At 48.5% G+C, this 22,842-nt stretch overlaps 1 protein-coding gene across 10 annotated transcripts in view; it reads right to left on the minus strand.

The window, feature by feature from the left end:
* Window positions 1–20,406, minus strand: part of PLEKHM2 (pleckstrin homology and RUN domain containing M2) — a 55,786-nt gene extending 35,380 nt beyond the window's left edge. For 6 of the 10 annotated variants that reach the window (XM_075060300.1, XM_032787622.2, XM_032787621.2 and 3 more), the window contains exon 1: window positions 20,293–20,406. In XM_075060300.1, the coding sequence (XP_074916401.1) occupies window positions 20,293–20,352 (60 nt within the window). In that variant the 5' untranslated portion in view covers window positions 20,353–20,406. Of the gene's footprint in view, window positions 1–4,306; window positions 4,573–20,292 lie in introns of those variants that run through there. The other 4 variants (XM_075060303.1, XM_075060302.1, XM_032787623.2 and 1 more) reach the window with 2 other exon arrangements.
* Between the last annotated feature and the right edge of the window lie 2,436 nt (window positions 20,407–22,842).

Here is a 22,842-nt window from a genome sequence, read left to right on the forward strand (position 1 = left end):
CTCACTATCAGTTCAGGAGACAAGCTGAGACAAGGTTTTGAGGGGCCCTCGATGCAGCCTGTTTGTGCTCAGAATTTTCTACACGGACAAAGCCCCTGCATTTCAGACACTAACTATCCCAAAGGTGCCACATGAGCACAACAGAGAAGCCAGTTTAGAAGGCTGGCCCTGCTGCTTTATGCAATAGTCGCAGGTCACAGCTTTCCAGTGGCCAAAAACATTTGTTTCTAGCTCTGACAGTTTACAAGACAGCAGACCATAAAACCACATTTGATCCCTCGGGCACACAGCCTCTTTCCAGCACTGGCCCAGGACTGAATTTTATCAAGCCCCAGCATCAGACCCATCTAATTTGCAGTCCTCCGAGCTATCGCCAAGGTGGCCCCTGCTTCACTGTTCTCAGCTAAACAGACAGACATCAGGCTGTGGCTAGTAGCTGTGAAGCGTCAGGCTCAGATAATTAGAGCCAAGCCTTTGGTTGTATGGATTAAGGGGCAGGATTCTCTCTAAGTGCTTTTTCGAGTGTGAGATCTTAGCTGAGGCTTTAAATCTGGTAGGATCTAAAATGGTTACTGGTTTATGGATTAATTAGAAGTTGCTTCCCACTTAGGACCAAACTCTGCTCTCAGTACAAGTGATGTAAACCCAGCCTCGCCCAAATAATGTCAGTGGAATTAGAACAGATTTACGCTGGAGTAACAGAGCAAAGTAGATGGGGGGTGGTGGGGAAGGGCTGTCTTGACTCTCAACGTTGGAAAAACCTCACTGCACTGTAGACTCCCTTACAAATCACAGAATTCAGGCCAACATCCCCGGCCTGAAGAGAGCCCTCCAGAGCAAGGGTTTCCTGTGTAGAACTGATCCCACCAGGGAATCCTACTCCCAAGCAGGAGAAAGGCCTGCTGTGCTTGGGAGCAGCCAGTCCAACCTAGGATGGAAGCGTGAAGTTTGACTCATCTGACCACACAGTGTATGTCTGTCTGTTCTGTGTAATCTAGATGGAAACTCCTAGAGGCAGGGAACGTATCTTCCTCTGTGCTCTCAGCTGAGCTGGGCACAGGCTGAGCTCTCTGCAATCATTCTAAGACACCCACCATAAAGCCACCGGTGTGGTTCTCAGATTAGTCACAGGCTCGATCCCAGGTGGAATCAGATGCTTTTTAGTGCCGTCATTCTCTTTGTTCCTTCCATAGCAGCGAGTTCTCCAGGCAGGCTGGCTCCACAACCCCACCAGAATGATTCATGTACAAGGGTGTGCCGCTAAGACACAGATCAAAGCTTTCTAATTACTTTTAAATATAATCAGGAGGCGCTGGCTTCTCTGGAAGTTTGTACAGTAAGCACGATCCATCCTGCAGGCTCTGGTCTGTGTTGACAGGACAGTGGTGGTAACAAGCTGTCACCGTTCATGTTTGGAAAAAAGACCATTCAACCCCCCTGGAACTCACACCCCACTTCAATCTTTATCCCAGTTTATTCCTCCAAATCCTTTTCCCCCACCCCTCGGCATAAAGCTAATCATATTTTCTCAGCTTTTTGATGGATGAAAATACTCTGGAAGATTATGCTAATAGGCAGTTCCAGGGTGGGGGATGAACGGCATAATATTCAGTTATTCAACATCTATGACAGACATTATCTACAGCCAATGCTTTAACACGTTCCCACAGTGAGGAGGCCTAAGGGCCAGGAATAAAGTCACATTTAAAGGCACGGTCCCGTTTAGCAACAGATGTAAAGCAGGGTGGGTTCTGATAGGCCCTACAAATTTATCCACGGCAGCTCCGTGCTTTGAGGGAGGTGGTTGCTCAGGGATGGGACAAGCAGAATGTACAGAGTTCATTGATTTAGGGAATAAAAGTGTTTGGTCAGGAATCCAACAAGTGGTGTTATGGACTCATTCCAGTCTGCATTTAAGCCACCTGGAAACTCACCATTATATTGCTACTAAACAGAATACGGGAGACTCTGCTGTTTCTCCCTAAAAGGCCCCGTTCTAGGAGATTCTGCACACTCCCCACCTTCGGGGTTTCCCTCCCTATTTATAAGCCACACCCTGGAAGCATGAAATGGACATTTGCTCCCTTTACCAAAGTGGCTTCTCTTTACCATGTTCACTACAATAGTAACAACACTTCACTCCCAATGGGACTCTCATTGCACAGGCTTAGGGAATACTCCATCCCGCAATGTACAAGCGTTTCCCTATTTCAGAGGCAAGGAACTGAGACACAAGGAGGTTAAATGCCTGCCACAGAATAAATTGGTGCCAGACCTATAATTAGAGAGCAGAAGTTCATGGCTCATCCCAGCTACGCACAATTCATGCAACACGGGGGAGCTGGAGTAGAATCCAAGGAGTCCTGACAGGTCTCCTTCCATGACACTAACATATGTCCCGCCAGGATTGTCGCTCTTCTTCTCGGCTCTGCCACTGACTGGAGAAAGCGGAAGGAGCAGATGCTGAGCAAACCAAAAAAAAAAATAAAAAATCAGGCCCTCTGCTGACTTATCATGTGATTTTTCAGCCAACTATGAGTCAGAGGCTATACAAGCTGATGGAAATCAGCATCGCTCCACTGAAATCAATGGAGCTTTGCTGAATTACCCCAGCAAAGGATCTTACTCATGATTTTTTGTTTTGTTACATATGTAACTTCGTGCTTCTCTCACAGGGCTGTCACGAGGTATAATGAAGTAGCAATGCTTGTAACTCCTTTGAGATCACCAGCAGAGAGGTTCTATCATATGACAAGGATGATCTTTATCTCACCTTCGTCGGGAATGTCTCTTCCCTTGACCATCTCACCTCACCTGCTCATCTTGCAATCAGTCTCCGTATGTACACCTAGCACTGGAAGGCCATGATGGATTATTATCCTTGGCTGAAAGCTCCTGAACACCTCACTGCCCCGATTATGGGAATTTCCCATGTCTGGGAAGGAATCCAGGTCTCAGCAGCAAATGGCTGAACTATTTTAAGCATTTCCTCATTTTCTTCCCCTCCTTCCCCAAACCAATTTAGACCGTTTCAGATTCCGTCCCTGTTCTTCGTTTGCACAGCTAGAAATGAGCCAACGCCATTCGTAGTTTACAGCCTGCTTAAGACTCTCCAACACTGCTACGTTGATCGCACTGGAGAGCAGTCCCAAGAATTCAATCTTTTTTTATTTAGGGAACTGTATCGCACTGTCCTGCTGCTTGTAAACAGTCAGCAAATCCCCAGGATTATATCATCTCCTCTGCCTCTGAACTGTGATGGCCACTGAGCATTTTTTATCCGGATTTCTACACATCTCCAAGGAGTTTCTGCAGCGTTTCCACTAGGGGAAGTAACGTCAGCAGAAACAGAAGTTTCACAGCATGCTTCCTGCATTCTTTAAGGATCATCTGACACAGGGCATCAGCATTTTCTTTAGCTGCAGTGAGGAGGAACCTGCCTTCTGAACCACAGTGCCAGAGGCGCCAGGGCACGGTCCATTGGCAACACCTTAAAACAGCGTTGGGCATTCTGGTGCTCCTATGGGCAGCACACAATAAGTCAGCATGGCAGTTTCTATTTGAACTGATATCGGGTGCCTCAAGAATCTTTCATGAGCAGGATTCCTAATGCAGCCTCCCCTTCCTTATCTGCCAGACTGCCCTGAAAGCTAGCACTTCTCAACTGACAGACAACTAAGGGGTCCCGTGCAGCCTAGTATTAGCGACAAACTGGATGGGCACAAACATATACCTGCGATATTTATCTGAGAAAAATAACTCTGTGCAGGGGGTGTAGCCCTGTACTGTACAAAGCCCTGTTTTGCTACCATTCTGCCACACCCACATCCAATCTACAGCGACATCAGGGGCGAGTCTAGTGCAAACGCATGTGCATGCAATGAGTCTTTCGTCTGTAATGTCAGGAGCTGGGCGACGCACTCGTGTGACTTGCTTTTGCTGAAAGGCTCACGGTCATGTGACGGCACCCAGCCCCATGAATGTGGGGCGCCTGTACACAGCAGACATGCACACACAGTGATTCCTCCAAAGGTTGACTAAGGGCCTCTGAATCACACCATTGTAATTAGGGCCTGCTGGGCTGTTAGCACTGGGGATGCAACCCAAACTTTGCACACAAAAACTCAACACCAAACACATCCAGCAGGAGACCCGCAAGAAAGAGCTTCCGGGGTCAATAATGGGGAACTGCATGAAGTGGTCACGACTGCTATGGATCAATGGACACAGAACTGTGCAGCTGAATTACAGGCACACAGATACATCAAGGGATGGGTGACACGCCCAACCCCCAAGAAGAACACACCTGCTCCGCGTTAGACATTAGTGGAACCTGGATCTTGCAGAAACAAAGTGGAACATCCCCTCTTTCAAACAACCTGAGGACTGGGCCTGCATTCCTGAAGCCTCTTCCAGCAGGCAGCGTGCGGCAGAAGCCATCAGAGCTGCTGCTGCAGAGACGTTCACCAAATTATTACTTCCATAGCGCTATGTATGTGCATGGCACTTTGCAGGGATGCCAGACTCCTTCCCCAAAGAGTTTCCAATCTCAGCTGAGAGGTGGGACCAACAATGGGAGGGTTTAAGAAAGGAGGAAATAAAACAATGAGAAGTTACTTGGGAGGAGGGCACAGTCCACATGCCTATCATCAAAGGGATGTGATGCTATCCTGCCATCCTTGGGGGCTGATTGCAAAGCCTACAACAGTTCCAGGGCATGTCAAGCTGGAGTGGGCATCCAGTGACTAAACTGGTGACCTCCACATGGCAGAATAAAGTGCTACCACTGTGCAATGGATGGGAGACAGCATCTATTATACACACAAAAGCCATCGAACAGAGTTCTTAGTGAAGGACAGCCGAGGGCTTGGTGCTACACAAGGCACATGTGGCCATTAGTCCACGGGGCTTCCAGCCTAAATGAACAGACAAGACAAGACAGGCCTGAGACACTAGGATTATTACAGGATTATTTATTTTTCAAACAGCTGGGCAGCTGCCCAGATAGCTCAGGTGGGTCAATCCTAGCGAGCCTGGCAGAAGGACAGGGTTTTCAGTGGGGCACCAGGGACAGTGGGTTAGAGGAGAGAGCTCCCAGAGTCGGAGACAACATGGAAAGTGACCTGAAAAACGACAGTGGGAAAAGGATGTGAAGGAAGCTGTTTGGCTGCAGGCTTGAACGAATGAAGGCACCGGAGGGCAGTAAGAAAGGAAACCAAAGGCACAGCCAGGGGTGGAATTGAACAGAACCTTGAAAGGGAGGATGGGAAGCTTGGATTTAATTCGGAAATCATGGGGGAGCCAGCTGAGGGAAAGGATGTGGTAAGATCAAGGAAGTGGAGTGGGACAGGATTTTAGCTAAAACTCATGGTACCCAACCCATGGCAGTACAGACCAACCTCTGGAGGTCATCTCTAGTTTGGGATAGTGATCTAGTTAGTACCCAGCTCATGTCCACATTGACTAGCAGGGAGCCAAGCTAGTGACAACCCTTTAAAGGTAGTTTAGGCTAACACAGATTGAAACATGGATGCTCTAATCAGATAATGAAATGGTTGGGAATGGCTTGCCACCAGCTGAAAATAATCCAGAGACAGCCTGGGGTGGAAAATCATCATTATAAGCACCCATCCCTGGTTCTATAACTGTGCTAGCAAAATGATCACCAAGGTGTCTCCAAACATCTGCCTGTATACCCGGTAAAAACATAAACAGAACAACCCTAACAACTCTGTGCCATCCCCGTGTAACCACCCTACAGCAATCCAGCCCCAACTACCTGCACTTACCAATACCACACCTATAACCTGCACACTTATCGCTTGCAGATCTTCAACAATGTGCTCCGTGCTGTACAAGACGCACAGTATTGCTCACCCCTGCTTTAAAGAGCTCTGTGCATTTTCTATGTCCTGGTGAGCTGTCTCCTGCAAATATCCTTATAAAGCATAAAATGAACAATTTAAAACAAACCCCTCTCAGTCTAATTAGCCACTTGGCCAAAAAGAAACTGTTTGGAGTGTGGTGATCAAATACTCCTTCACATGTGACTCTCCTGTGAAGTAATTTCCTGCCTGTGGCTGTAGCTGTGGGCTGAGCTCATAACTTAAATATAGACACTAGCAGTTGGACAAGGAGGAAGGCCAGGAAGCTTTGACAATGTGGTAGCATTTCCTTCAAAGATATTGTTCTATGGGCTTTCCACTTAGTCACCTCTCTCCTCCCCACACACACTCGTCAGTTCAGTTCATCATTCCTTGGGGTCATTCACACTGCAGAATTAACCCAGTAACTTCAGCTCTGATAGCACGATAAGCAACGCCGATGCAGGAGATAGAGCAGGACATCGCTCCGTTCAGACTGCTGGCTCAAATGAGCTCTGAGCCAAAGCTATCTATAGACAAAGTAAATGGTGTCCACATCCAAAAGGCATCCCTGCAATTACCAGCTGGGTGTTCCTCAGCTTCACACGCGCTGGGACACAGCGTGATCTGAACAGGGTCGGATCGCTGTCATTGCGACACTTACGAACAAAAACAATGTCACCTGCCAGCCAAGCAAGGAGCCAGACAGAAACAAAAGTCCTCAAGGTTCCAAATAATTATATGGATATAAATTTAGATCTGTTTGGAAACAAAGGACAGTAGAAATGTTTGTCCAATGGGGAATAGAGGACTTGTGTGAGTAAACTGGGGTGCAGAGGAGACGGGACGTACATAACCCAACTTCAGAGAAGAGGGGAGCTAATGTCACTGAAAATCATTTTTCATTTACCAGCCAAGAATCGAGCTGAGAGTTGTGCATTCCTTCTGCAATCACCAATGACAGATTCAGCACGACACCTAGAACAGGGCAGGATGGGACATTCCTTACACCGCTTTATAGTAACTTCACCAACTCTTGAAAAACAAATTGACTTTTGAACTCCAGTCTTGGTGGGTGGGAAGCTTTTCAATCCACTTTTTTACTGCTCTTCTACTATAGAGCAAAAATTGAGTACAATGGAAGAGGCCCTCTTCTCAGTACCCCCATTCCTTTGGCAAGATAACTTGTGGATAAAGCACTGCATTTCAGTTTACTCCATGCTGAGGACTGGTTTTGATAAGTCATTTCATTCTGAGGTCTTTGGAGGAAAAGCTCCTCAAGAGAGATCATAGCCTAGAGCACCCTGGAGAAAGTTTAAAAGGCCTATGGGAAAACCAAATCTGCCATGTGGTGAGATCAGAAGGAGTTGACATGCTGAATGTCCAGCTATAAAGATTTCTCCTCCTTTTCAACTTTTGGCCTTGGCTACAAGGTTAGCTTTGGTGCTGCCCCCACCTCAGAAGTCTGGCATGTAGATGTTACAGGCTGCAACAACACAGAACATGGACTTAAGGCATCAAAAGCTGGATGCACCGCAGCCTTTGCTCAAATGGAGAAGTAAGAAGAAGTAGTGAGCACAGCCCACAATCTCAAGACCACAATGGCAAATTTGAAGAACGTCTCTTCAGGACTGAGAGACATGGAAACTGTTGTAATGAGAAGTAACAAAAGCCTTTCTAAGGACTGGGCAGCGTACACAGATAACACAGAAGCAGGCGAGGATCAATGGGTATTTTTTGCTTTCCTAATTTCTGAAATATTGGTACCAAAGCACTCCACAAAAGGCATGCCCCTGTCCTTAGCGTCAATGCCATCTACTCCCGAGACAGACTGAGTGACATAGAAACCACTGGCGCTTACGAAGGAAGGTTTTCCACCTCTCCCAAGTGAAAACAGATGATGAATAAATACCAGGCCTTGGGACAGCTCCAGATGGCATTGCAGCCTTGGTCAAGGCTGGAAGATGTTTTTTTAAGGAGTCAAAAAGTTCCAGAAACCCCCGTGAGATAAGTAATTACTATTCCCATTTCACACATGTATTAACTGAGGTTCAGAGAAGTTAAGCAATTTGTACAAGCTCTCCCAGAAAATGAATAGCAGAGCCTGGGACAGAAATTCTGACTCTCATCAGACTCTCTGCTCTAACCATTAGGTCACATTATCTCCCAGGAGTAAGAGACAGAAGCTTTGAAACTTTCCTGACCCAGGGAGATGGGGGGAAAAGAAGGGGAGGAGAACAAAAAAACCTCACTGGAAGCAACAGAACGAACCAAACTGGAATTTGGAAATTTCTTCTATACCTGGAACTGACCTTCATGGCTCAACTGTGGTCTCCAGCTCTGACTGGCTGCTGAATGCTCAGCTCACCTGGGTTTGAAATTCTTGAGTACTGCTTCAGAGATATCCCCTGGCAAGACAAACACTCTGAAAAAGCAAAGTAAACATCTAGACAGGGCTACTCAATCCACACCTCTGGGCCAGCTCTTACTTCTAACCATTGTGTTCTTGCAGGGCCATTGATTTGAAGTGGGGAACAATAAAGCCCCTTCCCTGCTGATGTGCCAGATTAGCAATCATTCTACTGCAACAAGATTGCAAAACAAGCGCTAATATCAGTGCAATGACTGGAGGTGGAGACTGCTCATGTACCTTTAATTGCACTGGGCTTCTTTCCGTCTCCATTTCCCACCACTCAGCCCCTTCCAGAGGGGCTCATAACATTTTCAGCCAAGCTAGCAGGATAGCGAGCCAGCAGCTTTCTCTGAACAGACAATACTCCAACCGTTAGCAAGAGCATGACCAGGGAATTGGGTTGGTGGTACACATGAGCCATTGGTAAGATGCACCATATCCACAAGTCTGCTCTTTCACCCAGCACCAGGACAGATGTACTGACCCCTGCAGGGCTGTCACCTGCTAGACCACACTGGTATGGAGCCTTTGCAGTGGAAATGAAACCATGTATTTTTAAAGCCTGTAGTTTGCTATGAACAATCTAGCAATGTGACCAAAATGACAATTAAGAGCTGGCCCAGGGGCTTGGCAGCAAGGAGGGCTGGATTAACTCTCCTGTGGGCACAGGGTATTTGATTTTGTGGGGCTCTTGTATACAAGTCTTTTTCCTGGGAGGGAGTTTGGTGCAGGAGAGGGCTGGGGCAGGGAACTGGGGTAGAGGAGCGGGTGCAGGGTCTGGGAGGAAGTGCAGGAGAGGGATTCTGATCTGGGGCTCGGGTGGAGGAGGGGGTGCGAGGTGCAGGCTCTGGCCAGGAGGTGCTTACCACAGGCAGCTTCTGGCCAGTGGCGCAGCAGCAGGGCTCAGCCAGGCTGCCTGCCATAACCCCACACTGCTCCTGGAAGCGGCTGGCTCCGGGCCCTGGTGGGAGGGGGACAGGGTTGTCTCCATGCGCTGCCCACACTCCAAGCGCCACCCCCATAGCTCTGAGGGAAGTGCAGAGCCGCCACTCCACCCCCTGCCAGGGGCCGCAGAGATGTGCCAGCAGCCAACTGTTTCTGGGAGCAGTGTGGGGCCATGGCAGGCAGGCAGCCTGCCTGAGCCCCGCTGCACCGCAGGACTTTTAGATGCTCAGAGTTGGACATGGCTACCTGTGATTTATTTTTGCAGAGACCCCCTTAAGCTGGGGCCCTGGGATGCAGCTCCTAAAGCCCCTGCCTTAATCCGCCCTGGCAGTGAGAACGCAGCAGAATACCGTTTAGGAGTGACTCTGGATTTCCATGAGGGATGAAGTATGGGGTACAGAGCTCGTCTAGTGCCTCAGCATCAGTGTTAGTTGCCCAGTCATTGGCCAAGCCCAGCAATTGCAGCTCTGAGGGAGGGGGTTGAGGCAAAGAATGAAGAAGGTGAACCAGAGCAATGGGGGTGGGCATAGCCTGCCTTAGAATTTAAAAACCATAAGAGCAGCCAGACTGGGTCAGATCAAAGGTCCCTCTAGCCCAGTATCCGGTCTTTGGACAGTGACCGATGCCAGGTACCCCAAGGGAATGAACAGAACAGGGAATAATCAGGTGATCCATCCCCTGTTGTCCACTCCCCGCTTCTGGCAAACAGAGCCAAGAGACAGTCAGAACATGGGGTTGCTAATAGTCATTGATGTACCTATTCTCCAGGAACTTACCTAGTTCTTTTTTGAATCCTGTTATAGTTTTGGCCTTCACAACATCGCCTGGCAACAATTTCCACAGGTTGACTGGCGTTGTGTGAAGAAATACGTCCTTTTGTTTTAAACCTGCTGCCTAGTAATTTCATTGGGTGACCCCTGGTTCGTGTGTTATGTGAAGGAGTAAATAACACTTCCTTATTCATTTTCTCCACAGCAGTCAAGATTTTATAGACCTCTATCATATCCCCCCTTAGTCGTCTCTTTTCCAAGCTGAAAAGTCCCAGTCTTATTTCTCTCTCCTCATACGGAAGCTGTTCCATAGCCCTAATCATTTTTGTTGCCCTTCTCTGAACCTTTTCCAATTCCTATCTATCTTTTTTGAGATGAGGCGACCAGAACTGCCTGCAATATTCAAGATGTGGGCATGCCATGGATTTGTGCAGAGGCATGATGACCATTTTCTGTCTTATTATCTATCCCTTTCCTAATGTTCCGTTCGCTTTTTTGCCTGCCACTGCACATTGAGTGAATGTTTTCAGAGAACTATCCACAATGACTCCAAGATCTTTCTTGAGTGGTAACAGCTAATTCAGACCCCACCATTTTATATGTATAGTTGGGATGATGTTTTCCAATGTGCATTACTTTGTATTTACCAACATTGAATTTCATCTGTCATTTTGTTGCCCAGTCACCCAGTTTTGTGAGATCCCTTTGTAGCTCTTTGCAGGCTTATGTTCATTAATAAGCTTTATAGCAAATGAAGTGAATTTCGAAGGACAGCAACGTGACTCTGGCCAGCTATGCAGCAAAGAGACTAGAAGGTGTTTCTTCAGCGAACAGCTCCTGTAGCAATGCCTTCTCTGTCGTTACTACTTATTCCAGGTCTGTTTTATTGGATCTCAGTTCTTGAGGGAGAGAGATTCAACTGACTAGGGAGATGGAGAATCTCATTTTGCTCCTGAAGATCAACCCAATTAGCCAATAAATCCTCTGATCTTCTGGGTTCTAACCAAACTCGCTTCTCCCAGCAAGAGTCATAGAGACGACTGTGAAATGAAAAAACGTGCAAAACTTGAAGTCCCTTTACTTTTGCACAGGCAGGAGAGGTTGGGGTATCCGGGTGCAGGTGCACACTTCCAGTCACCTGATCGGACCCAACATTTCTAAGAACAAGCATGTGACAAAGCCATGATCCCAGCATTCTATTTCTCACCCCAGAAACAGAGGTAACCAACACAATTTGCGCTCTAATCAAGAGTGCTATTGTCCAGATATCTGCTCTCATATTAGCAGGCTTTCCCTGAATAGCTTATTACCACCTGAGAAACAATTTTCACTGATGACAAAACAGCCTGGAGAGAGACAGATGCATGTTCATGGTGGACCAGAACAGGAGCCTTGATTACACGGTGCTGAACCCACAGAGGGTAGAAGTTGTACAGCTTGGAACAGAACACAAAGCCCCTACAATTTTAAGCATTCAAGCAATAGGGTGGAATCTGAAGCTTACAACTTCTCTGTCTCATTATTCATATCCAGGCTCCATCTACTTAGGAGCTCTCCTGAGCCCCCGCCACCCCATGTCATTTTCTTCCGTTAGAACTGTCCTGTTCCAGGGTGTCCTACACATGTGGATTTTCAAACCCAAGGGACTTCGTTTAGGTTAGGTTTGCTAGTTCTGGCAGACGGATTCGACTCCAGGCACCAATTGTTTGCACTTGATCTATACAAACAGCCCTGTTGCAGCCAGACATGAACTGGAGATAGGTGTCTCCAGCACAAGTTAAAACCAGTTTGCATGTACTAGACAGCAGCCTCTTAACTGGTCATCGCACATGTGATTGGCATCTTAAATAAGGCCTGAAATACCCCCTAGTCTTGACAGCCAGGTCTGAATAGCTCCCATTGGTACAGTTTTATCAGATACAGATGATCAAGACTTAGGGTGGCACGTGACTGCAATGGAGAGCATTCCCGATGTTACAGAGTCACAAGTTCTTCAGCACAACAGAGGCACAGATTTCACAGGACAGAAAACAAGCAAGGTTGGAAATCACTGCTAGAACAAGCTAACTGGTTTTCAGGAGTCCGTTACTGCTAAAACTAGAATAAAGAAATCTGATCAACAGCAAGATGGCTAAACATCAAGCTTCTGCAAATCATGTAGGTACTAACATGTCTCTTTATCGAAAGAAGCAGCCTTTGATTTTTCATCAATCTGATCAGCACTGCAGGAATCTTTCACAGAATCCCAGCAGCTAGAGATTTTTTTTCCTCTCTCAATTTCATTCCACTATTCCTAGTCACAGCAAGTAGTGATTCTTCTACCGTCTTGGTGTTTGCTTCCTTCAAAGTTCACCTTGTTAGCCATCACTTAGTCAAACAATACAGATTAAGCACTTTTAATGTCGCCTCACAGGTCAGTCTCTACAGACCTCTTGATTATTTTTGTTGCTCTTCTCTGAATTCCCTCCCGTTTGTTTGAATCTGTCTGGTGATATGATATCTTGGACTGAAGCTAAAATGAATAAACAGCCAAGGAATGACAAGAGCTTGCTGTTCAAATGCTATTTCTTTATCCCAGACAATGGGTTTCCATCCTCCTGATTACTCTGAAGATTGCTGATTGGTGGCATCATGCGTAGGAGCCATGGTAGATCAGAAGCAGTGAGACCAAAGGATGTCAGTTACCGCTCACTGTACCAGATTCACAGCAATACAGTTACAATTTCACCTGACAAGCCATCCTCATCATGAGAAAAGGTTTGCACCAGCAGTCTGCAGAACTATGTAAATGTTCAAAATACCATTGCTGCTTTCTCCACTAGCAGATGGGGACAGTACCGGCAGAGAGAGGATGTGATCCTATTTACATTCCCTTCAGCCAGCACAACTAGCAGCTGCTGTAACTAACATCAGGTGACTGGGCCAACATACAGCTGGTGCAGGATCAGGGGAACACAAAAATGCAGCTGAAGAACTGGGCTACAGTGCACATAGAATGGATGAAACATGGACAATAAGTAGGTAGCAGCTTGACATTAATAAAACCTCATACCAATGATGGACTCCAGGTGATTCTTTCAAAGGGCAGCAGAAGGTACAGGATACATTTTGAAGCTACACTTTCTCTAGAGTCACCTCCCCTTTTGTGAGGGGCCTACAAGAGAGAAAGGTCTTTTCATAAGTCAAGAGGTTTCAAGTGAAGCCTTCTGGACGTCATAACGAGGTGTAAATCACTCAATGCACTCTCGTCAGTAGAGGATTCTTGGTACAATACACAAAAATACTAGCTCCCAAGGTCAACAGCATGAGCGGAAGGGACCAGAGCACTTTGCTACCCATAGATTATTACCGTAAGTCAACAAAATGTCTCAACTGAAGAGGTTATAAAAAGCTCCAGCCCTTTTTGAGCTGGCCTGTAGGCACGGATCACACACTGGGCTGCCGAAGCTGCTCGGCATTTGCAGGGCTAGTAAAAGCCACAGCGAAGTCACACCATAGTCAGTACAAAGGCAAACACATAGCAAGTGCTGAGGATTCAAAGACTCACAGACTTTAAGCTCAGGAGAGACATTCATGATCATCTAGTCCAGGGGTTTTCAAACTTCTTTTCTGGCAACTCAGTTGAAGAAAAGTGTTGATGCCTGAGACCCAATTGAGCTGTGGATGAGGGGTTTGGGGTGTGGCTGCAGCAGAGGGTTGGGGTGCGAGGGTGAGGGCTGCAGGGCCATGGGAGAGGGGATCAGGGTGTGGGAGGGGGCTCTGGGCTAGGGCAGGGGTCAGGGCTGTGGGCTGGAGGTGCCAGCTTTGGGATGGGGCCAGGGATGAGGAGTTTGGGGTACAGAAGGGGGTCCTGGGTTTGGGATGGGCTCAGGGCTGGGGTGCAGGAGGGGGTCAGGGCTCTGGGATGGGGCGTGGGGTTGGGGCGTGGGGTTGGGGCGCAGGCTTACCTTGGGCAGCTCCCAGTCAGCGGCGCAGCAGGGTGCTAAGGCAGGCTTCCTGCCTGTCCTGGCACCGCAGACTGCGCTGTGCCCCGGAAGTGGCCAGCAGCAGGTCCAGCTTCTAGGCCGACGCACACAAGCGGCCCCGCACAGCTCTCGCCCGCAGGCAGCGCCCCCCAGCTCCCATTAGCCGGCCCCATGGCCCCCCTGCCTAGGAGCTGGACCTGCTGCTGGCTGCTTCCAGGGCGCAGCACGGTGTCACAACAGTTAGGGACTAGCCTGCCTTAGCCAAGTCCCACCGCCAACGGGACTTTTAATGGCCTGGTCAACAGTGCTGACCAGAGCTGCCGTAACCCACTGCCTTCTATTCCGCAACCCAGAACTGGGTTGCGACCCGCATTCAAAAACCACTGATCTAGTCTGACCTCCTGCATGCTGCAGGCCACAACCCCCCGCCCCCCACACTCCTGAGATAGCATTTGTCAAAATAAAGGTGATAACCATGTCAATTCTAGGGAGATTCCAGACAGTCATTAACCTCCACATGGTATGGTACATGTGGTCAGTTCAGTCAATCACGTCATGTAACTGGGAGAAATCAGTCTGTGCTGGAATGGGCCCTGTAGACCAGAGAGCATAAGCCATGGAGGCTGGCACGCTGAGCCATCTCACCCCACTGCTCTCCCTTCAAGGGTGGGTTCCAGTTCTCATCATATTACTCAGAGTACCCGGACTTGGGCTGCTGCTGCAGGCAGCCTCCCAGTGAAGCCAGAAGCTGCAGCATCAGACTGCCAAGGAGGAAATCCACTCTGAACAGCTGCCTTCACCATTTCTCTCCTGGGGAAGAACAGGCAATCAGAGCAGCTGCAGGATCCAGGCAAAGCTCATCCCCCAGGAGCAGAGAGAAGTTTTGGGGTAGGGGCAGAGGAAGAAGAGGGAGCAGCAGATACCATGTCCACAGGATGGGGGTGGAGGGATAGATTCCAGCAGAGGAAGGAAGATCTACCACCATCTCCCCACTCCTCTCTTATGAAAAATGAGTCAGCTGATCGCCTCCTCCTCTCAGCCCCTTCAACACAAGGCCTGGGAGAAGGAGAACACCACACCTGAGCTGGTCCCAAAGCCTGGTGGAGGGGTGAAGAACCACTGAAGCTGCCCTTCTCCCTCCCCACTCACCCTTCTCCCAAGCCCCGGGGGTGAAAAGTCTCCACAGCTGCAGGAGAAGCAGGACTGCTGGGGGGAAGGGGTAGATGTGGGGCTTGGAGAGAGTGCTGAGTTGATGTAAGTCTAGGGCAGATGTGTGGCAGACATTTAACTGATGCAGGGCTGAGGGGCAGAGAATTGATGAAGGGCTGGAGGGGACAGAATTAAAAATGGGCAGTTTGGGAGCTTGGAGAGCAGCAGGAAGCCCCCTGCACCAGTCAGGCAGTGGTGTGATCTGATCTCAGGTGGGTCTTTCAGTGAGAGCTCCTGCACCACAGGCCAGACCCATGTTATGGATCGGCAAAAGTAGGCAACACTGACATTGTCACACCATGCTCGGAGATGGATCAAAAACCACAATCTGGGGCCTTGCTCATGATTTCTTAACTTTTGAAAGTGGCAGCACTGGGAATCCACATCCTGGCACCAAGCCTGAGCCAGGCAGATAACAAATTCCTCCTCTGCAATGGAGCCTGCAGCTACCAGGATGGCACAGAACTCTGATAATGGCACACATTTGGGTCACTGGTTTGAATGTGACCAAGGTCATCACTGATTGCATGTGGCTACCAGCTGATGATTGGTCAGGAGCATATATGAAATCTAGGCATTTGTACTGCGTTCATTTGTTCCTGTACTGTGAGTACCCAGTGCCCTAGTACATACGATTACCATGGCAGAGGGGCAATTTCTACTCTGCTCTGTCAGCTCTAGAAGTGCCCCACCTGTCCCAGGGCTGAGGCACCCAGTGAGGAAGCTTACGGTGTCACTGACTGCACGTGGCTGTGCAGACCTTGTGGCTTTGGCAAGCCCTATGTTCATTTAAAAAAACAAAAACAAAACACACAATAATCCATAAATTGCCACAATTAACATAATTCCTTTCTTGAGCATGACCCTCAAAGCTGGAAGTAGGGTGCATATGCCTGCTTGGGCCTGCCAGGTGCTAGGGAGAGAAGCAGGAGCAGTTAAAGAGAAACATTGAAATCCATAGCACTAAGATGTCCAAATAATCTCCAGAAAAACTAACTTATCTTCCTTTGAATGAACTGGGAATACAGAGCTGACAAACTACAGACAGTAAATCAACCCATCACTCACAATTCCCCCAGATACCTGATTTGAAACAGCAGACAATTCTATACTCCCAAAGGCAATGCCCGTCATACACCGCCAATTAAGGAGAAAGGTCATACACACAGCATTCTTGCTCCAGTTACAGCAAGTGAGGGCCTATTCTGCCAGTGTGGAGCCCTCTCAACAAGTGAGTGGGAGTCAAGGGCACTTGGCACCCCTCAGGATGAAGCCGACAATTTACATTTCTTTAACTCCGAATCTCTGCCCATCCCTCTGTACGTTTGGGACTCGAGCCTGTGCCATTGCAGTCAACAGCAAAACTCTCCTGGGCTTTAATGATGCAGAATTGGCAGGCTAAATACACCAAGAATTGCCATGTTTGGTCATTCAAACAAGTGTGTCATTGTGGTAGTTCCCCCCTCATTTTACATACCTAAGATACAACTTCTCTTGGCAAATTAACATTCTTCCACCAGGATTTGAAAGAGATAGTTCAACAAGGCCCTCCTTGTGATCCACTGGTCTATGTTGTGTCACTTTTCTTAAATGAGCTGTAACTTTGTAAATTGCTCTTTCCAATCAAGTTGACTCTCTTACATTTTTCACCTACTGATGATACTTTGGCACATGATCATTAATTACTTCATTGAGCAGGAGGGGAATAAAGAAGTATCCTTGCCTCCTTTCCAGGGCTTGACAAATCCACTTGCCAGTGGGATGCTCTCCCAGGTAAATGAACGGACCTTCAATACCAATTTCTGTACAATTCACTGGCTCCTTTCGTTCTGAAAAAGCTTGAGGGCCTGGTTCTGATCTCATGCCAGAGAAACTCAAAAAAGTCCACTGAAGGCAAGCAAGTAACACTAGTATAAAATCTGAATCAAGCCCTGTCTTTCTAGCCCTTATGGTTGTGAAGATAACACACTGAATGTGATAATAGCTCACCTTAAGTGATCACTCTCGTTAGAGTGTGTATGGTAACACCCATTGTTTCATGTTTCTCTGTATATATCTTCCTACTGTATTATCCACTACATGCATCCAATGAAGTGGGCTGTAGCCCATAAAAGCTTATGCTCAAATAAATTTCATAGAATGTCAGGGTTGGAAGGGACCTCAGGAGGTATCTAGTCCAACCCCCTGCTCAAAGGAAGACCAATCCAGTCTCTAAGGTGCCACAAGTACTCCTGTTCTTTTTGTGGATACAGACTAAGGCCTGGTCTACACTACGCGTTTAAATCGATTTAAAGAGCGTTAATTCGATTTAACGCTGTACCCGTCCACACTACAACGCCCTTTATATCGATATAAAGGGCTCTTTAAATCGATTTCTGTACTCCACCCCGACGAGAGGAGGGGGGGGTACTGAGGACTCCAGCTATCCCACAGTCCACAGCAGTCTCTGAAAAGTATTTGCATTCTTGGCTGAGCTCCCAATGTCTGTAGGTTCAAACACAGTGTCTGGCGTGGTTCAGGGAATAGCTCCTCAGTTTCTTCCCCCCCCCCCCACCACGAAAGAAAAAAGGAAAGAAATCATTTCTTGACTTCTTTCAATGTCACCCTATGTGTACTGAATGCTGCTGGTAGACGCGATGCTGCAGCAGTGAAGAGCAGTATCTGCTCCTCTCTCCCCTCCCCGGTGGTAGACGGTGCAATATGACTGATATCCATCGTCCCATCAGCCCGTGAGTGCTCCTGGCTGGCCTTAGGTGAGGCTGGCCGGGGGCGCCTGGGTAAAAATGGGAATGACTCCAGTTATTCCCAGTAGATGGTACAGAACGGCTGGTAACCGTCTTCATCATAGCAACTGGGGGCTGAGCTTCAATCAGCCCCCTCCCTTTCCTGTGTAAAGAAAAGATTCTGTACTGCCTGGACTGTCATAGCAGCAGCATGCTGGCTCCTCTCCCCCCACCGCTTAATGTCCTGCCTGGACTATCATCGCGCCGGGAGGCTGCCTCCCCCTCATTTTATGTCACTAATCAGTGTTTCTTATTCCTGCATTTTTTTATTACTTCATGACACAAATGGGGCAGGACACTGCCACGGTAGCCCAGGAAGGTTGGGGAGAAGGGAAGCAACGGGTGGGGTTGTTGCAGGGGCACCCCCTGTGAATACTGACACGGAGCAGCTGTGCTCTCTGATACACTGGTCCTCTAATACACTTGCCCCTTATTCTAGGCAGGACTGACTCTATTTTTAGAAACCATAAGGGAGGGATTGACTCGGGAGTCAATCCCAATTTTGCTTTTGCGTTGCGCCCCCGGCCGATTTCAGCCAGGGGCACTCATGATAGCAGCGGACAGTACAGAGGGGGAGAGATAACCGTCATTTCATTGCCAGTTTACTCCGGCAGTAGACGGTACAGAACGACTGGTAACCATCTCTGCTATCATGCAAAAGCAAGTGAATGCTGCTGTGTAGCGCTGGAGTATCGCCTCTCTGTCCGCGGCATCCAGTACACATACGGTGCCGGAAAAAAAAAAAGCTGAACGGGCTCCATGGTTGCCGTGCTATGGCGTCTGCCAGGGCAATCCAGGGAAAAACGGCGCGAAAGGATTGTCAGCTGATGTTTTCCCGGAGGAAGGAATGACTGACGACATTTACCCAGAACCACCCGCGACAATAATGATTCAACCCAGAATTCCAAGGGGCGGGGGAGACTGCGGGAACTATGGGATAGCTACGGAAGAGCTACCCACAATGCAACGCTTCAGAAATCGATTATTACTGTGCCTAGTGTGGCCGCATGAAATCGAATTTATAATATCAGTTTTATAAAACCGATTTTAGCTAATTCGATATTATCCCGTAGTGTAGACGTGGCCTAACACGGCTGCTACTCTGAAACCTGAATGTGCCCTGATGCAGAACGTCCCAGTCAGCAGCACAGAATCTCCAGTGTCTCCGCCCTTGCCCCATGGTTTCCCAATGTGAAGCTGACAAAAATCTGGTCACGTTTCACTGTTGCTTTTCAGAACCTGTAGGAAGCAGTAAAACTAAGAAGTATCAGGTCAATTTCAAGTTATTGCTTAGGAAGTTATGAGCAGCAGCAGAGTCAGGCACTGGAGCTATTGGCCCTAGATTTCACTGGTGGTTTCCCTCACTCCTACTCATCATTTGTTTCAGCCTTTGCATGCTGGGTGTAGTCCTGGCTATTCTGTATAACTCAAACCAATGGAAATATTAAAGTAAGCTTTCTGTATGGCTAGAGGGCTCCAAGTGGTTTTGAAACCAGAGATCCAATACTCTCTTACTGATATTGAAACCCGTGCTACACAGTATGACAATTCAGAATGATCAGCAGCCTTGCTCAAGAAAGACCAGGACGAGAAGAGCCGAGGATGATGGAGGTCAGGCTTAAGGTGAATTTTCAGATCTCTGTCTGGGCCTTGTCAGGGTCTAGAAGGGTGCTACCTGAGTTCCAGCAGGCAGGGGATTAACTAGCTCTTCTGATCTCACGCTAACGTACACTGTGGAGTAAAACAGGAAGGCTGGAGACTGAGGGCCCAAGTCAGACACCAACAAATTCAGGAAGCTCTGTAAAAATAGCCACCTGACAACTAGAGGAGAGTGATGCCTTGGAGGAAGTAGAGCTCCATATGCAGTGGCCAGAGGGCTGAGCCGTAGCCGAAGCTGGGACTTTTGCTATTTGACTGCGGTCGGGTTGTTATAACTTGTGCATGTCAAGGCTGAGTCTACACCAGGGGTTGGTTTGGAAATTACTTCCACTGCCGCCAACCCCACAGCAGCTCCGTGGGCCGGAGTCCCAGCGCACTTGTGTGCGTTTAACACCCGCTCAGCGCCGGACAAGGCGGTGTTACAACCCCGGGGAGTTCTGTCTACACCAGGGTCCCCACTGCTGGCACCAGCCACGACGCTGCCCACTTGGCACCTGCCAAAGCCCAGCCCAGCCTCCCCTGAACAGCAGCCGGAGGCGGAGGGCAGTGGCTCGGTAAGAGCTGGAGGGCCAGCGATGGGGGGCGAAGCTGACCCCACAGACTGTGCTGCAGCCGGCACCGGGAAGGCGGGGGCCAGCGGCCCGGGATGCTGCGGGAGACGAGGCCCGGCCCGGCCGCTCTCACCTTCTTGACGGACAGGGAGATGTTCTCCAGGATCCGGTCCTTCACCTCCCCGGGCTCCATGGCGCTGCCCCCGGCGGCCGCTCGCTTCCTCCCGCGCCGGCCCGGCCGCCTCAGCCGCTCTACTTCATATGGAGCAGGAGGGGAATATAGAGTATCCTTGCTCTGCATTCCAGGCTTGCAAATCCACTTGCCAGTGGGATGCTTCTCCCAGGTAAAGACGGACCTTCAATACCAAGTTTCTGTACAATTCACTGGCTCCTTTGTTCTCGAAAAGTTGAGGGAGCTGGTTCTGATCTTCATGCCAGAGAAACTCAAACAAGTCCATAAGGCAAAGAAGTAACAACTTAGTAATAATCTGAAATCAAGCCTGTCTTCTAGCCCTTTGGGTTTTTGAAGTTAACTACTGAATGTTGATATAGCTCACCTTAAGTGGATCACTCTAGTTAACGAGTGTGTATGGTAACACCATTGTTTCATGTTTTCTCTCGTATTATCTTCCTCTGTATTATCCTACATGCATCAACTGAAGTGGCTGTAGCCCATAAGCGTTCAATATAATTTCATGAATGTCGGGTTGGAGGGACTCAGGAGGGTATCTTAGCCTCACCCCTGCTCATTAGGAAGACCATCCAGTCTCTAGGTCCCACAAGTACTCCTTGTTGCTTTTTGTGGATACAGACTAAAGGCGATGTTCACACGCGTTTAAGTCGATTTAAAGAGCGTTAATTCGATTTAACGCGTACCCGTCCACACTACAGCCTTTATATCGATATAAAGGCGCTCTTAAATCCGATTTCTGTACTCCTCGCCCGACAGAGAGGAGGTAAGCGCTAAATCTCGATATTAACATATCGTGATTACGGTTAATGTGTGGACGGAATCGGCGACGTTATTGGCTCCGGCGCGGATATCCCACAGTGCACCAACTGCGCTTCTGGAAGCAATCTGAACTCGGATGCGCGTGAGGTAACAGGAAAAGCTCCCGCGAACTTTTGCATTACATTCCTGTTTGCCCACGTGGAGCGTATGATCAGCGGGTGGCGATGCAGTCCCAATCAAAAAGAGCTTAGCATGACGGTCGGGGAATCTGGATCTGTATCGCTTTATGAGGAGGACAATTGTTCTATCAGAGCTCCGTTAACAAAGATTGAAATGCCAAGCGTTCGAAAAAAATCTCCGGTACACAGTGCTGCATGACAGTGTAACGGAAGCGCAAGAATCAAATGGGACGCTCATGTAGCGGAGGGAGAGGGTACTGAGGGACTCAGTCTATCACAGTCCCACAGCAGTCTCTGAAAGTATTTGCTTTCTTGGCTGATTCCGCCGGTGTCTTAGGTTCAAACACAAGTGTCTGGCGTGGTTCAGGAATAGTCCTCAGTTCTTCCCCCCTCACCCCACGTGAAAGAATCTTTCTTGACTTCTTTCAAAGTCCCTTCTGTACTGAATGTGCTGGTAACACGATGGGCTGCAGCCCAGTGAAAAGAGCGAGTATCTGCGTCCTCTCCCTTCCGGTGGTAGACGGGTGCAATATGACTGATATCCTCGTCACATCGCCGTGGTGTGCTCGGCTGTGCTTAGGTGAAAGTGGCGGGGGCGCCTGCGGGTAAAAATTGGCGAATGATCCAGTTATTCCGATAGATGGTACAGAACGGCTGGTACCGTCTTCATCATAGAATGGGGGCTGAGCTTCAATCAGCCCCTTCCTGTTCTGTGGTAAGAAAAGATCTGTACTGCTGGACTTGTCATGCCGCAGAATGTGGGGTCTTCCCCCACACGCGCTTATGTCCTGCGTGGACTGTCATTCGGCGCCGGGAGCTTGCCTGCCCCCATCATTTTATGTCACTAATCAGTGTTTCTTATTCTGGATTCTTTATGTCAATACTTCATGACACAAATTGAAGGACATGCCCGGTAGCCCAAGGAAGTGGGGGAGAAGGGTAGCACGAGTTGGGTTGTGCAGGGGCACCCCCCTGTTGATATGACACGTCGGGCAGCTGTTTTTGCTCTCTGTTACCTGGTCTCTCATTCACTTGCTCCTATATTCTAAGGCCAGGACTGATCTATTTTTTAAAACCATATAAGGGGAGGATTTGACTCGGGGGTCAAATCAATTTTGCTTTTGCGTTGCGCCCGCCGATTTCAGCCGGGCTCATGATAGCAGCGGGACAGTAGAGAGGGAGAGATAACGTCATTTCATGCCAGTTTTACTCCCGGTCAGTAGATGGTATGCACGATGGTACCATTCTGCTATCATGCAAAGTCAGTGAATGGTGTGTGTCGCTTGGGAGGTATGTGCCTCTCTGTTCGCTGTTCGGATCCAGTACAATACCAGTGCTCTCGTGATAAAAAAAAGCTGACGTGGAGTCTGATGCGTCCAAGTAGTATGGGATCTGCAGGGCAATCCAGGAAAAATGGCGGAAACGGATTGTCAGCTGATGTTTTTCCAGGGAAAATGACTGACGCTTTACCCGAACCCGTGTAAATATGATTTCAACGCCGAATTCGCAAGGGGCGGGGATGACTGCGGGATATTGGTGATAGCTATGGAAG

This window comes from Chelonoidis abingdonii, chromosome 23, assembly GCF_003597395.2.
Source record: "Chelonoidis abingdonii isolate Lonesome George chromosome 23, CheloAbing_2.0, whole genome shotgun sequence".
NCBI classification, from domain to species: domain Eukaryota; kingdom Metazoa; phylum Chordata; order Testudines; family Testudinidae; genus Chelonoidis; species Chelonoidis abingdonii.